Source organism: Gastrolobium bilobum, unplaced genomic scaffold, assembly GCF_033153095.1.
Source record: "Gastrolobium bilobum isolate Gb01-03AN ecotype WA unplaced genomic scaffold, APGP_CSIRO_Gbil_v1 utg29950, whole genome shotgun sequence".
Lineage (NCBI taxonomy): Eukaryota > Viridiplantae > Streptophyta > Magnoliopsida > Fabales > Fabaceae > Gastrolobium > Gastrolobium bilobum.
In genome coordinates, this window is record NW_026899405.1 from 28,727 (window position 1) to 44,777 (window position 16,051).

Below are 16,051 nucleotides of genomic sequence, written 5' to 3' on the forward strand. Positions count from 1 at the left end.
ACTTTAACGGGTACTTGCTTTTGGATTGAACGCGCATAGCTAGTTCTTCTGCTGCATACATACACAGATTTGGTGTGATGTACCGTACACGCTTTGTGAAAAACCATGACCCCACTTAGTGAAAAAATAAAATAAATAAATAAATAAATAAAAAGGAAAAACCATCACTTATATACCGTAAGTCAATAAGGATTATCTCACATTGGAGTTATGATTCTTCCTTATTTTCCTCCCTTCTATTTTTGTCTCTGTCTACATCTATGTCTCTCTCTCTTGCACTCACATTTATGAGACACTGCATGTCTTGCTACTATAAATCAAAGTACCTGTTTCACCCAGAGAGCACAGTCTCATCTTCACATAAAGCAAAGGTCTTTTGGGTGTGACATTCATTGAGATGGAGCAGATCATAAGCTTTGGTGAAGATGGGAACATCAAATTGCCTGTTGGGTATAGCTTTGACCCCGCAGATGATCATCTTGTCAATTACTACTTGAAGAGGAAGGTCTTTGATCAACCATTCCCTGTTGAAATCATTCATGAGTTTGATGTTTTTCAGAGTGAGCCATGGGGACTCCCAGGAGGTTAGTAGAAGAAAAAAAAATTAAATAAAAATTCCCCTTTTTTTTTTTAGTGATTCTTTAACCCTTTAGTCTTTTCTAGCCATTGTCAATAAAAAGTTTCAATTTTTCCATGTCCCATGAAATGTTTATGTACTGTTGAATTGAACCAAAATGCTCTCATTCGTGTTTTGTTCTTTGTAGGTGGAAAGGCTTTCAATGATCACAAGTTTTTCTTCTACTACACCAAGGGGAATGTGAATGGAAACAAAGACAAGAGAGCTGCAGGATCTGGCCTTTGGAGAGCAGTGGGGAAAGCCAAATACATTGTACTCTCTGGGAGCAAAGAGCTGATTGGGAAGAGGAACACACTGATTTTCTGGGAAGGGAAAGGAAACAAGCCTATCAAAACAAAATGGGCTATGCATGAGTTCCGCCTTGAATCACTTGCTAATCCATATCAGGTAAAGAATAGAACAGTGTTCATTATGAGTATGGTGTCAAGTTTTGCATTCTTTTTTGTCTTATTTATCAGAATCTGATCACTGAATTTTGAACTCAAATATTAATGTAGGTGTCAAATTGGGCTGTGTATCACATATTTGAGAAGAAGGATGCTGAAAAGGCAAAGAAGGGGAATGGAGACAATGGGGAGCCCTCTAACAATGCTGAAGTTGAGAAACCAAGTGTCATGGATTTCACTGAGGAGAGTGGGAGTGACTTTGTCCCTCCTTCTTCACCTCTTTCCCCATGAACCCATGTTTCAGTGAAGCCTAAAGTTAGACTAGGTGTTGCATTAGAGCTTCATTAGTATAGGAAAATCATTAGGAAGCCTTATGTAACCCAGGCAACTTTTTATCTTTACTTCTAGTTTGCAGTGAATGAAAAGCTGTATATGGACTTTGCTTTTGTGTTTAGGACTCAAGAATTTGGGAATAAAAGTAGCTGTTTATGAATACATAGTACTCTTCACTAACATGTTTTATTAGTTTTTTCAAATTGAGGACAATTATTGTGAGGTGAAATAATCGTCGTTCTGAATAATGCTGATTGTTGCTCAGAATTTAAGCTTTATTTGTCAAAAGGCAAATGATTTTTGTGGGACAAAAACGATCCTAAGTGTGATAAAAATAAAACAAAGAATACATACAAAAGGGAAGCATCCGAAGAAAGTAGAGAAGAGGTTCTGTATTATCTAATCATGACCTTTATGAAAATGAGTGATACCCAAAGGGTAAAACACACAAGCATCACCACACAAGGATGTTAGTGCCCAAGTTTTTGTGGGCATCAGCACATGGATTTGATTCATATCCTTGTTTCAATAGAACTCAATGCTCCATTTATGAAATTCTTTCTTTCACGTCAAAAAAGAAAAAATAAATAAATATTGTTCTTGGTAAAAGTAAGGATAAAAAGGAAAGTATATTTTGGCAATCGTTACGAGTATATATGGTTCAAGGAATAAACAAAAGGGTTCTATTGTACCCCAAACAAATTCAATATATCATTTGTATCTTATTAAGATGCAAGCGAAGCAAATCTTGTTTTTATAGTTTACTTAAAAAATGATTGATAGTCCCTTTGGTCTCTTAAAAATTAAAACCTATTGATTTTTGTCAATATCTAGTTTCTCTCTTCTCTACCAGACAAGCCAATATTGTTCTCCTTGATGCACTGTCATGAAAAATATTCGACATGATAAGAATATTTGAATTATAAAACTTAGCGTTGGTCGAGTTAGTATGGGAGAACAAGGCACGAAAGGAAAAACTTAGTGTTGGTTAAGTAAGCTAAGTGAAGAAGGCACAAAATATTCCAATAATGATTCTTCCAGGCTCAGATAACGCAACCCCCGCATTGTTGTTGAGAATAAGATTCTTGCCAATAATGCCTAAGCTGTTAACGATTAAGAAATATTTGTGTAGATAAAACCATAAATTATAACAATCATGACAATATTAATCCATACACTCAATACCAAAAATATATAGTAACATATATAATTAGATTTGGGAATATTACAAATATCATCAACTTCTTTTAAATTGAATCCCATTCCTCTCCTATGAGTGGTGCTGGACCGCTTTAGATTTTTTTATTTTTTTTAAATGGTTGTCAACAAATCAGGTATTCTTTATCATCAAAATTAAATAACCCTCTACATAACATTAGAGCTTATACAACAATAGTATCCCAAAAAAAAATGTTAAGGTAAAATTGAAATGATTAAATAATTACTTATACTAATACTTCGAAAATCGTGTTAAGACATAAGATTCTAGAAGGGTGTGTTGGTTCTCGATACGAACATGACTCTAGCAGAAAGATAACTGTAAAGAACCAATTCAATTCAAAAGTTTAAATTGACAGGTAAAGTTACATTACAGGTTTTATATATTTCAACACGTTCCCTCAAGTCTACTAGACTTGAAGGGTGGACAATGTACAGGCCCATCTACCTATGCTAAGAAATTCCACAAGAGAAAGTGGAGGCAATGAGAATCGAACCCAGGACACGAGACTCTGATATTATGTAAAAAATCAATTTAATCCAAAAATTTAAGTTAATAGATGAGATTATTAAAGGTTTTATATATAACAATAAAAATAGAACTGTGTTAAAAAGTAACTGAGAATAACCGCCGACCAGAGTTTCTTGCAGGAATGGTGTAGAATCATTATTATAGGGAAGTTTTTTTTGTTTGCATCACATGTAAAATTTACAACGTCACTGACATGAACTGTTGTAATTTAAGTTGCGAAGAATTTGCTGACTTTCCGGGCCAAAATTGACAATGAATCAGACCTACTTACTGTACCATATCTACAAAAGTTTCTTTTATACCCTAGTCAAGATTTGATGAACAGCCAAAAAACATTGGAGGCGAGCTGATAATGACGTTGGAGTTTTCATTTTTTATTTATTTTTTTAAAAACATCTCATTCTAGAATTTGTTCAGTCATGGACACATCATAAGATGACTTGCATTCTTGAAAGGGGTCATCAGAAAAAGACTGCCACGCTTAAGTATTTCCACGCTGAAGAATGAAGATAGTGTTCAATAAATTCAAGTTATTATAATATAGCACCAAATCCTACTAAGATTTTGAGTTCTTGTGCAACTTTAATTTAAGAATATACCTATCAATTCATGGATTACTCGACTAGTCTGATTCAAATATTGTCGAACCTATTATAATAGACAGCTCTCTAAAAAACTCGAGATATCTCGTAAAGGAAAATAAGTTACTTACCACTTTAAGTTCAGTTACTATGCAATTTATGACGGTGTTGATTTAATAATCCAATGATGAAAGAATGGCACTGCTTTTGAGTTATGCAGAAAGTAATTAAACAAACATCGATAATGAAGTACATTATACCTTCGAATCCTGAGCAAAAAACATCTCGAAACTGAGCCCAAAATTATAAAATAAACAACACCGACCATCATAAATTCTGAACACAAGCTTTCAAAGCAGCTCTATTCATTATACCAATACAAACAGGATTGCATAGAAGAATGAAATAGAAAAAGAGTTGAGAGATCAGTGTCTTCACTTACTAATAATAATACATTTTCTACACCACATTCTAGTCCCACACACGGCGATTCTTATGATAACAATTACCACCCACTTTTTAGTATGCTAGCAGCTCCTTATGCCACTTTATACATTGGTTTCTAAACCCAGTCAATTGACCTTACTGCACCCAAATAATCCACTCCACTCCACCCATTAAGAATAACCCAAGTCATACTTTATGTGCATTGGTGTGACTGTGTGGGTATTTTGAGGGAAACAGAAAGAAGTAAATTTTATGGAAAAGAGTAGGAATAATAATTAAATTTTCAAGTAGTTAACTTGAACAAAGGATAGGGGTGAAACTGATATCAATTGGTGTAGGAGGAAAGAAAAGATTCAACCCGAGGTAAAATGAGGAGCCCTATATGCAACAAAGTTTGATTGTAGGTTATTACATGTAGTGCTACAATGGCAAGAGAAAGAAAAAGAAATAGATTTTCTGATTGCCTGTTTATGGAAATGAAAGTATGATTTAGATAGGAAGATTTGCTCAATTGACTGATTTCTACCAAAATCCCCAAGAGAAGAGGCAAAAATAAAATCCATAAAGATAAAAGAGGAAGAGGAGGAGGAGGGGATAAGATATGACGCTTTAGACCAACAAAGCCCGGCACAGTTGGTAAATAGCTGGGTCCTTTAAGAATGCTGACAGAGATTTGATTCCTAGCCGTGTGTATAGAAAAGGCTCTGTTGGGAGAAGCTGTACCCACAATCGTGTGATCTCTCCGCCTCGAGGGAATTAGTCCTTGGCTTTCGGATAGGGGATATCTTGGAACAATTTCCAAAACAAAAAAAAAAGATATGAAGCTTTAGAATTCAGGAAAGGTTTAGAACACAATTTTTATGAGGTAATATTTCACCCACTTTGGGACCCCTACTGAACTAGGACCAACATCCAACCGAGAGGGAGCAAAATGAATGCTCTTACTGCCACCGGTATCGGCATCACTGCCATAACACCAACCTTTATTATCACTGCCAATGGCAGAACTTGAACAACAATTTTAAAGAAAAAATATATATATTAATACATGAAAGTTCATTTCTTAGTTGTTAATTACATTTGATGGATTTCAAACATTATTTGGAAACTATTGAGGATAAATTATTCTTACAAAACTATCAGAACATCAAGAATCAAACCTTATAGCTTTGAGGGAACACAATTCAATCTTATTATTTGAGCTAACTTTCCTTAACATCAGTTATTATTCATAATTGAATGATACAACTATGCTAGAGGACATATAAAATAAAAAGTAGAGGCTATAACAAGATGAATATATAGTGAAACAATACAATATTAGTGAATTTATCCTCACTGTTTTTGCTCAAAATGGAATAAAGGTCAAAGAAGAAGATATCTCTTAAAAAAGAAGTTATGTTATATTTTAATTTGGAGACTAGAACAAAATTAAACTAGGCAACCAATTGGTTTAACTTATACCAGTTATGCACTCACTCTCTTTGCAACTAAAAAGGGCTACATATATCCAGGGGAGAGAAATTTATTTTTTGGTGGGGAGCCCCTTCCGGTCCTTATTATGTTCCACCATTGATCAGCACAAAATAACCATTAACCATTTTCATTATTATCACCATTAAGCTAACAACATCATCACCAAACAGGCTTTGCCAGCACTATCTTCACTACCTCACCAGCTGCGAAGATCCTCACCACATCTCTATCAGCATTTTGGTAGAAGGCTTAACATATTTGATATTTCTCCACTTGAAATCAGAAAAGTGCTTCAAAATTTCATCATACCATTGTTAACAAGTCAAATACTAAGCATCACTCATAAACAAAACAAAAATAAAAGAATACAAACTACGTTTCTGAATTAATACCTAGGCAATGAGTGATTAACAGCTTCACTTGCTATGAAACGTAGATAGTAGATAGAAGATAATCAATCTACTATCACAGAATAATCTTTGTATTTTCAGGAAAACTTAATAATAATAAAATAATATACATCAAATTCATCATTCATTAAAATTTTCTTTTATTTTTTGTTTATTACATTTTTGTTGCAAAAATACTTGTAGTAAGCCATCCTGAGAAGAGAAGCAAAAGGTAAATTCAAATTTCTCCCCAGACAGGAAAGTCATCATCTATACTTTTGTGTAATGTCTAAGGAGATTTTTTTAAATATAAAAAACGAAATTCAATAAAGAAAAGTGTAAAGGAAAAACTAGGAGGAGGATATACAGCACACTCCAAAATGGAAAACAAGAAAATAAAAATTAAGAATAGAGATGATGTTATTGTTATTTTTCCCTGAAAAGGGAGAAGAAAGACTGCGAGAGAAAAAAACAGTCACAATAGTTTACTACTAAACTTTTATTAACCAAAATCAATATTAAGCAGTCCAAAGCAGACATGCCAGTTCACCATAGCAAAATAGGAAATGCACATTATCATGGTAAATAATGCCATTGACATTTAAAGTTATTCTCCAATCATACATGAAATGCTATGAATGACCACTTGTAATTACATGATTTAGCTTCATCCCATTAGCTCTATGTAGCAATTTTAATTCAATTGAATATATTAACGGTATAACAAACCAAGTTACCAGACAATTCCATCAAGATGCAAATTATCTTCCAAGTTTGAGCAATCTCAGAACTTCTATAATTTATACAGAAGAAATTACGACACTACACTAGCAAGACTAAATCTGAAGCACTTCCATAGTGTTCCATCCTGCCTTATATTAGGAAAGCACTCTGTTTAAGACTTCAAAGCTATTTAGGCATACAAATAAAGGTCATCAAGATATTGCTCTTTCTTATACTACTTCCGGTATTAGAGTTCATGTAATGAATATAAAAAATGGTAGGCTTTGTTTCAAGCCAAAACCAAAATCTAACTTGCTTTGGAGAATAAGATACCTTTCAATTCTCATTCTTTCATGTACTAAATTCACATTTGACAAAGTTGAGCTTTTGAAGAAAGTTGTACCAACTAAATTAGTACATCTTGCTACCAACATTTTCTTGATAAGACATTGAAAGAGACATAATACTACCAAATCTATCTTTGGAAGCTAGGATTAGGGAAGAGAAAACTAAGGTAACTGTAAAGAACCAATTCAACCCAAAGGCTTAAGCTGTTGGATAAGATTAAATTAATGGTTTTATATATATCAACAATAACCAAGCATTTATTCTTCATTAGTTAGTGCTTCTTAGAAAATGCATGCTTCCTATGGATGATAGGATTAAAAGAAAGAAAGGGGGAAAAAAATTGGTAGCTGTCACAATCATCATGCTTCCTATTTAACATTTTCTTTTTATTCATGACAAAGGCATAACTTACATAAACCAACATAATTTCTTGCACTTCCACTCGGATTTTAAGCTCATTTTGCTACATCTTTAAATTTTATTTTATTTTTTAATTTTTATTATTTGGGGTAAAACGGCAGGAGAGTAGAGCAACCTCCTAATTCCAACATGCACCTAAACTCCAGTTCTTTGTTTTTATTTTCAATTTCTATCCTATCAAGTTCAAATTAATGACACAAATATCAAAGAATGAAGTAAAGTAAGCAAACTACAAAATCAACATAAAGATTAAGTCATACTAACAGGGCTTTGGTCAATAATACAATCAAAACATCAAGCTCAAGTTGTTCACCACTAAATACTACTTACAGAGTGCAAAGCTTCAAGGCACTAAAGACTAAAAGAATAGCTACAAAAACTGAAAATGACATAACTGAGAACAAAATCAAAACTTTTTTGGTGGGTGTGATTCATTTTGACCAAAAGTTGTTGTCTTTGCAATGACTGAAGACGAAGAAGAGAAGGCTTACCGACCAAAGCAAAAGAAAGTCGCATGTCGGTGTTAACTTGTAAGATTAGTTTTGCTTCGAATTCCAGTTTCGAAAAACAACAATGCTTTCCGCAGAATGGTGCTTGTTCTCCATCAACATCAAACTTTGTCTCCCTAAATGCAAGTTCCATCCCCAATGAAAACCAATACAAACTTCAAATGACAAAAATCTCTTTCAACCCAGAAAAATGTTGTCATTCTCTTTTGGGGTTGGTATATCAGTATACGCACTGATTTAATGTTTTTAATTTTTAATAGACTATCAAGTGATTTATAAATGAATTAAAATGGTTTGGATTGTTGTTCTAATGAAAGGTTTTATATTGCTAGAGTTGTCAAACACAAATTATCTAAAAATATATAATTAAAATTATTTTGTATTCATGATATATTAAACTTAACCCTTTTATTTTATTTAGGGGGTGCACGACAATATTTTATAAAATATTTTTATTTTATTTTATTTTTAGTTTGGGGAACAAAAATGATTGAAAATAATGTTTGATAAAATTATTTATTTTTGTTTACCGAAAAAAAAAATTATTTATTTTTCCGCTTCAGAAAATTAACAGTTAGAACAAGATCACATGGTATATTATTTATAAAATACTTACATAGTATAATATATTATTTATTAAAAATATATTTATTAAATATATTTTCTCTCTAGGAGTAAAAAAAATTGTAATATCAAATATATCTTTTCCCAAAAATTTATTTCTACTCATAAAAATAAAAAAAATTATTTCATTTTAGAAAGAGTGCCAAAAAATATAAAATTATTTCCAAAAAATATATTCACTATTCAATTTCATTGTTTGAAAAGAACATAGATTAGGGCAAAAAATTTATGGAATTATTGGAAAAATTATTTTCCGAATTTGCTTGTACCATCTACAAAGAAGTGATTTGAAAATTTATATTGAAAAAATATAATTAAAATTATTAGTATGACCAATTGGATTGAATTGCCATTTTATATAAGGTATCAGAGTATATATAATTGAATGATCACAATTTTAATTTTTACTACACCATTTAAATAATTAAATATGTGTGGTTCAAGCCTATTTGGCATTTTTCTTTTTCTTTTTTAAGCTAAAAGATATTTTTAAGTTAATGTTAAAAAAATGAGCTTTAAAAATAAAGCTACAAGCGATTTGAAAATTATATAAAAAAATTAAACTTAAAAGCTATACATTAAAAAAAAACACACATGTTTACCGAAAAAAAAAAACACACATACATTTCAAAAAAACTGATACAACTAAAAAAAACTCCTAAGAACTTTTGGCTTTTGACTTTTTTCTTTATTATTAGAGCTTTTGTAAAATTTTGTTTAACTTAGCTTCTACTTGTAAAGAGAAGATAAACTAAAAAAAAAAAAAAAAAACTCCCAAACAAGCACGAATCTAACAACTTAAACTTTTTGGTTTCAACTAATTCTTCACAATTTAATTGTATTAATTGCCAAAATTAAAACAACAAGGGCTATCTAATTTATTTTTTTTAAGAAAATAAAGACAAAATAGCTAAAATTTGATAGTAAAGCTAAATTAGCTATTTAAATTTTAATAGCTAATATGTATATGAGAGATCGTTAATGCCAAAAGAAAATTTTCCGTTTGCCGTGTGTCGTGACCATAAAGCTCTTAGGGGACGTTTGGTTGAGCAGAAAATTTTTGAATACTAGAGAAATACAATTACTAGGGATATAGTAGGAAAGTAAGTTTGGTAGGAAAATCGATAAAATATTATTTGGTTGGTCAAAATTTTACTGGAAAAATTGGGTAAAATTTTGTAAGTTTATGTTTGGTTGAAAGTTAAATATTGATGGGAAAATAAGTTATAATTACCAAAACAACCATTTTAATAGTTGCAGCTTGAAATAATTGTAAACCTTGACAAAACAGTAAAAAAGTAAACCAACTAAAATGGATTCAATGCTTCACATCGGTTCTCAATCACAGTATATGGACAATGTACCCAACAACATGATTTTTCGTAACGGCTTCACTCTCACTTTTTATATGAATGTCACAATGAAAAAATTTCTACAGCAAAATGAAAAACCTTTTTCCCATAAAAAAATAAAAATCCCTAGTATGCTTAATACTGTTTGTAAAAAAAAAATCCCAAAAAATCATTGGCATCCACAATCAGCAGAGCAGAGCCAATAATCTAAAAAAAACCAGTTTTACCAATTGTCTCTTCTCTTTTCAGTTCTCTGCAACAAAAATTGTTCCTTCTCTTCAGTACTCTTCAGTACCCTTCTCTGCAACCAATATCCTGTGTTCTCTTTATCTCACCTCCCACGTACGCAACCTTCATGCTCAGTGATGATTTGGTTTGGGTTTCAAACCAGAGAAAGGAAGATTGTGTTATTTGGTAGGGATATTGAAGATGAGCTATAACTGCAAGTAGATTTGGTAGGAGTTTATGAGGAGGGTATGTTTGTCAACATATTTGTTGCTTTTTGTTGCACTTAGCCGGACAACACACAATACCACATGCCAAGTGGTATTGTGTGGCAGTGTATTTTGTTCCATTTAACAGGCGAACATCGATTGCTGGGCAAGTATGTTGGGTGGGAAAATATTGCAATCTCTTCTACCAAACATGGTAAAACTGGATACCCAATCTCAAATGTCTATCTATCTTCTAAGATACCTCTAACCAAACACTACCTTAAGGGGGTTTGGTTTTGGTACATGGATTTTTTTTCTAGATTCCCGGAAAATTGATATTGAGAATCCTATTTACCCACGTTTGGTATAAGGATTGTGAAATTATTTCTGGGAATTTGATTTTCCCAAGATTCTTATTTTTTAACACTTCTTAAGGTAAAATGCCATACAAGAATACCGCCAGAGGTGATACTTGAAACATGTTATTCTATCTATCGCTTTCTTAATGGGGAATCCCCTTCTCCCACCCCCCCCCCCCCCCCCAAGGTTTGGTTATAACATATTTTTTCTTTACTTTAATGAATGAGATTATTTAGTCTAGATATGTTATAGATATGGGAAGTCTATGGTTTTTGTTTTCAAAAACAATTGTCAAATTTTAAAAATGAAACAATACAAGTTTTTAGAATCAAGAAAACGAGAACAGATTAAAAAAAATTTCTTAATGAATAATTATAATGTTACATACACTTTCTTTACACAAACTACTCATTTATAAAAAGGAATGGTAAATAAATTGTTTGCCAATACTTTTATACAGAGTTCAAAAACGTCTAGATAGTTCATTCACATTTTATGAAGCTTCTGTACTAGTCATTTCACTAGTGTTCACAAAGAGCTATTATCTCATGACAATCTTGCAATTATTCCAATTTCACCCTACAAAAACTTAAAAGAATCATAGAGAACCATGATTTTAAGATTGGTCTCTCCTCTAACAACTCCTTCAGCTCCTTCCACTTTCCATTATAAAGCATGCGAATCCAAGATTTCGAGCAAAGACTTGTGCAGACAAAATTGAATGTTCAATCTAAAGAACAAATGGAATCAAAGGATGCATATGATACCAAAGAGGGAGACATCAATCCTTTGGGGATTCTAAACCAAGGACGAAATTGGAGAATACAACTAGAAAATCAGTCTACTTTTCAATGTGGCGAGATGACGATCAAGATTCTTGACATTTTATTTTATGATGATAGTCCCATATATGATGACTATGATGTAAAATGAGATTGTGATAATGATTCAATCTATGATGATTCTGATAGAGAGCAAGATTATGACGATGATCAAGTCTTTGGCGCCTTTGATGGAGAACTAGAGGGTGAAGAATGGATTGTTGTCGTGTTCTATGAGATGCAAATGACCCAAAGGTTGAAGCCCAACAACGTATTCATGATTCCAAAGCTTGCAGCGTAGTGATCAAATCTCCAAATACGTTGGAGTTGATGATGGACCCAAGGTGGTTGTTGCGACTCGACAAGTGCACCGGTCGTAAAGTAATAAAGTGTACCGGAGTACGAGATCGTTCCCACGAGGATCAGATTTTCAAGCACTAGTTCGCTAATCGCGTCTTAGTTGGACAATCAAAAGTAGGATTTGAGAGAATTGTAACTAAAGAACTTAAAATTAAAAACAAGTAATTGCATTCAATTAAAGAAATTTCAGAATTAAAAAGACAATTGAAAAGATGATGATTGATTAAGAATTTAAAACAAGCGTAGTTAGGGTTTCGACTTCCCCCAATCTCCTCAATATGTTATGAATTAAAAAGTCAAGAACCTTTTCTTAATATATTGCCAATCAATTCTATCTAAGTTAATTAGGGCTCAATTCCTTGTTACCCTAAATCTATGTGATCTTGAAAGAACTCGAGTTCCCCGATTATTCCCCAAGAAAACATGCATTAAGATCAAGAATTTAAAGATTGCACAATTACCCTATGTCTATCCCTAGATCACAAGGATTATGATAAATTTATCAAATCAGGGTTCATGCACCAACATCCTTATTGTCATACAATTCCCCAAAGTCAATCTATAAGGAGCAAACTCATAGAAAGCATTAAAACAGATAAATTTATTCAATTATAAAAAGAAAAGAATTCAGAGACAATTTAATCCATAAACATAAAGATTCAATTGGGTTCCATCTACCCCTAACTACAGAAAAGTCTAGTCTAGCCTAGTAAAGAAAAGAGAACCCCAAGCCTCCATTAGTGTGATGTTGACTTGGTTCTTCAGTGTCCCAGCGCTCCGCAACAGGATTCATTCTTCGAGTCTCTATGTATTTCTCTAGACTTGTGAATTGGTGTTTAGGTCTTGACCCTCAGCTCCTTATTTATAATCATTGGAGTTGTATCCTTCATTCAATCTCCCAACAAATCCGTATCAGATTTGTAATTGATTCCATAGTTGTTTCATTTTTGCATTTAAGATCTTGTAGATTGGTGACAAATTTTTGACTTTGAATCTTGTTATAATCTTCCTTCAATCTTCCCGTGGATCTCTATGAATCAAGGTCGATATGTTTCAGCTTGAATCCCAGATATCGCGATCTGTATCCATTGGCAATCTTAGTTGAATCTTGGGCTGATGGGTTCGTACATGGACGTTTTAGCGTGCTATTTGTGCGCTAAAACATCCTCCCAGTGTGTTGTTGTCTACCTCTGGGCGTTTTGGCGTGCTGTAGGGTGCCAAAACGTCCTCTTCGAAGAGTGACTGGGTACTGCTGAAGAACTGAAAATGACATAACTGAGAACAAAATCAAAACTTTTTTGGTGGGTGTGATTCATTTTGACCAAAAGTTGTTGTCTTTGCAATGACTGAAGACGAAGAAGAGAAGGCTTACCGACCAAAGCAAAAGAAAGTCGCATGTCGGTGTTAACTTGTAAGATTAGTTTTGCTTCGAATTCCAGTTTCGAAAAACAACAATGCTTTCCGCAGAATGATGCTTGTTCTCCATCAACATCAAACTTTGTCTCCCTAAATGCAAGTTCCATCCCCAATGAAAACCAATACAAACTTCAAATGACAAAAATCTCTTTCAACCCAGAAAAATGTTGTCATTCTCTTTTGGGGTTGGTATATCAGTATACGCACTGATTTAATGTTTTTAATTTTTCATAGACTATCAAGTGATTTATAAATGAATTAAAATTGTTTGGATTGTTGTTCTAATGAAAGGTTTTATATTGCTAGAGTTGTCAAACACAAATTATCTAAAAATATATAATTAAAATTATTTTGTATTCATGATATATTAAACTTAACCCTTTTATTTTATTTAGGGGGTGCACGACAATATTTTATAAAATATTTTTATTTTATTTTATTTTTAGTTTGGGGAACAAAAATGATTGAAAATAATGTTTGATAAAATTATTTATTTTTGTTTATCGAAAAAAAAATTATTTATTTTTCCGCTTCAGAAAATTAACAGTTAGAACAAGATCACAGGCTTTTTCACCCTTTTGCCCCTTATTAATTAATTAATAACCATTTTGCCTCTGATTCGAAACTATCTACCAATCTGCCCCTCTTTAATCGACTACCTTGCATTTTTAATCGATTAAACGATTAATGGGAGATTTAATCGACTAAATCTCCCTACTTAATCGATTAAAATCTTACTGACTTTTTTTTTTGTTGTTGTCAAATATGGAGATTTAGTCGACTAAATAGGGAGATTTAGTTGGCTAAATCTCCCAACAACCATTTTTTGTCTGTTTTGGCCATTTAGTCGATTAAAAATGCAAGGTAATCGACTAAAGAGGGGCAGATTGATAAATAGTTTCGAATCAGGGGAAAAATGATTATTAATTAATTAATAAAAGGCAAAAGGGTAAAAAAGCCTATATAGTTATCTCCCTTCTATTAGTAAATAATAATTTGTTTGAAAAGTTATTCATATAAAAAGGAACTGCTTTTTTTTTTTGGTAGTTAAAACTTTAAAGTACTATTTTTTTTGGATTAAAAGTACTGCTTTTAAATTAAGGAAAGATTATATTTATAAACTTTTTGTTTACAAACTACGCTATGTTTTACCGATAAAATATAATATAATTTATAAGTTTATAAAAAAAAATTATAACTCTATCTTTAAATTATAGGTAAAGTGAATCAAAACTAACAAATAACTGAGTTGGGTTGTGTGACGTGGCGTATGTGGCCCAACAAACTAGTTGTTGGATCCAACAAACCGTATATTCATACAAACCAGTCCTAATGGTTCTTTTAACAACAGTAGTGGCTTGGGGTGAGGGGACCTTCTAAAATCATGATTTTCTTTTTAAAAAAATACTATTATAAATTTGGAAAACAATCTTCTATTGACAGATTTTTTATCATTGTATAACATTTAACAAAAAAATATCTTAATTTAATTCATTTTCTAAATTTTTTTCAAATTAATGTGGTTAATCCATATGTTGACCGAATGGAACGAGTCTCCAATTGCAACAGTACGAGATTCATGGCTGCATAGAAATCATACGGCACTAATCCAATATTATTTCCATGCTGGACTTATTTATATATATATATATATATATATATGGGATATGATATTCTTACACCGATGTAAGAGTTAGAAGTCTTACACTCAATCTTGATCATTGATTCACTTGTATCCAATGGCTCACATTATTAAAAAATTTGAGCCCTTAGATATAAGTGGGATCAACGGACAAGATTGAGAGTGTAACTTACACTGGTGTAAAATGATCTTGACCTTATATATATATATATATATATATATATATATATATGCAATAATTTTTTTTTGGAAAGATTCTATCGGTTTCGCTTCGCGACTGGTCCGATTCGGGGCGGGTCCAGGATTAAGACTTTAAACCCCTCCCAAAGATGATATTGGAGAGGTTCGAACACATATTCTCACTTTCACCTGCTCAGCTCTCATACGCCAACTGAACTACCACCCTTTAATATATATGCAATAATTTAATTTTCCATGCTTGATAACATTGAATGTGAATGAAAGTATTTATAAACAACGATTACAATTAAAAATCTAAAAGTTTACGCTTGCCTTCGTGAACACCTGTCGCATTTCCTAGTTTTCCGTTTTAATTTCAACAAACTAAATTATCAACAAAATCCAGTACACTTGGTAGATGGCTCGATTTTAAACATGCTTACAGGGATTCGATCACTGGCCGTGTGTATAAAAAAATTGCTTGTTCAAGAGTTTATACAAGAATTAACCCTAGTTTATTTTTAAAAAAATGAATGATAAAATGCATTATAGTTTTCTGTTTATCTTGTTGGGCCGAAAAACATGACAGCCAGAGGATAATTGTGAGCGGCACATCAAACTAGTGGTTTTCTCTTTCACAATAAAGTTGTTGGTTTATTTTTCCAATTTTTGTTTCTCTCTCTTCTATTTCACCATGTCATTTTTTGTGTTTGTAGAAACCTAAGAGCAATTTATCCAAAAAAAAAAAAAACCTAAGAGCAAAGAAGATGACACCAAGAAAACAGGATAATTTCCTCAACGTATAATTAAACGACAAACGATTGTATAACAAATCAAACCCTGTAACCCTAATTTCACAAGCT

The 16,051-nt window shown here is 32.2% G+C and overlaps 1 protein-coding gene across 1 annotated transcript; it reads left to right on the forward strand.

Annotated features, from left to right (window-relative positions):
- Window positions 1–216: 216 nt before the first annotated feature.
- On the forward strand, window positions 217–1,500 carry LOC133290354 (NAC domain-containing protein 83-like). Its single transcript, XM_061488423.1, has 3 exons — window positions 217–584; window positions 765–1,024; window positions 1,135–1,500. The coding sequence occupies exons 1-3, from the start codon at window positions 398–400 to the stop codon at window positions 1,312–1,314; spliced, it is 627 nt and encodes a 208-aa protein (XP_061344407.1). The 5' UTR covers window positions 217–397; the 3' UTR covers window positions 1,315–1,500.
- The last annotated feature ends 14,551 nt before the right edge of the window (window positions 1,501–16,051 follow it).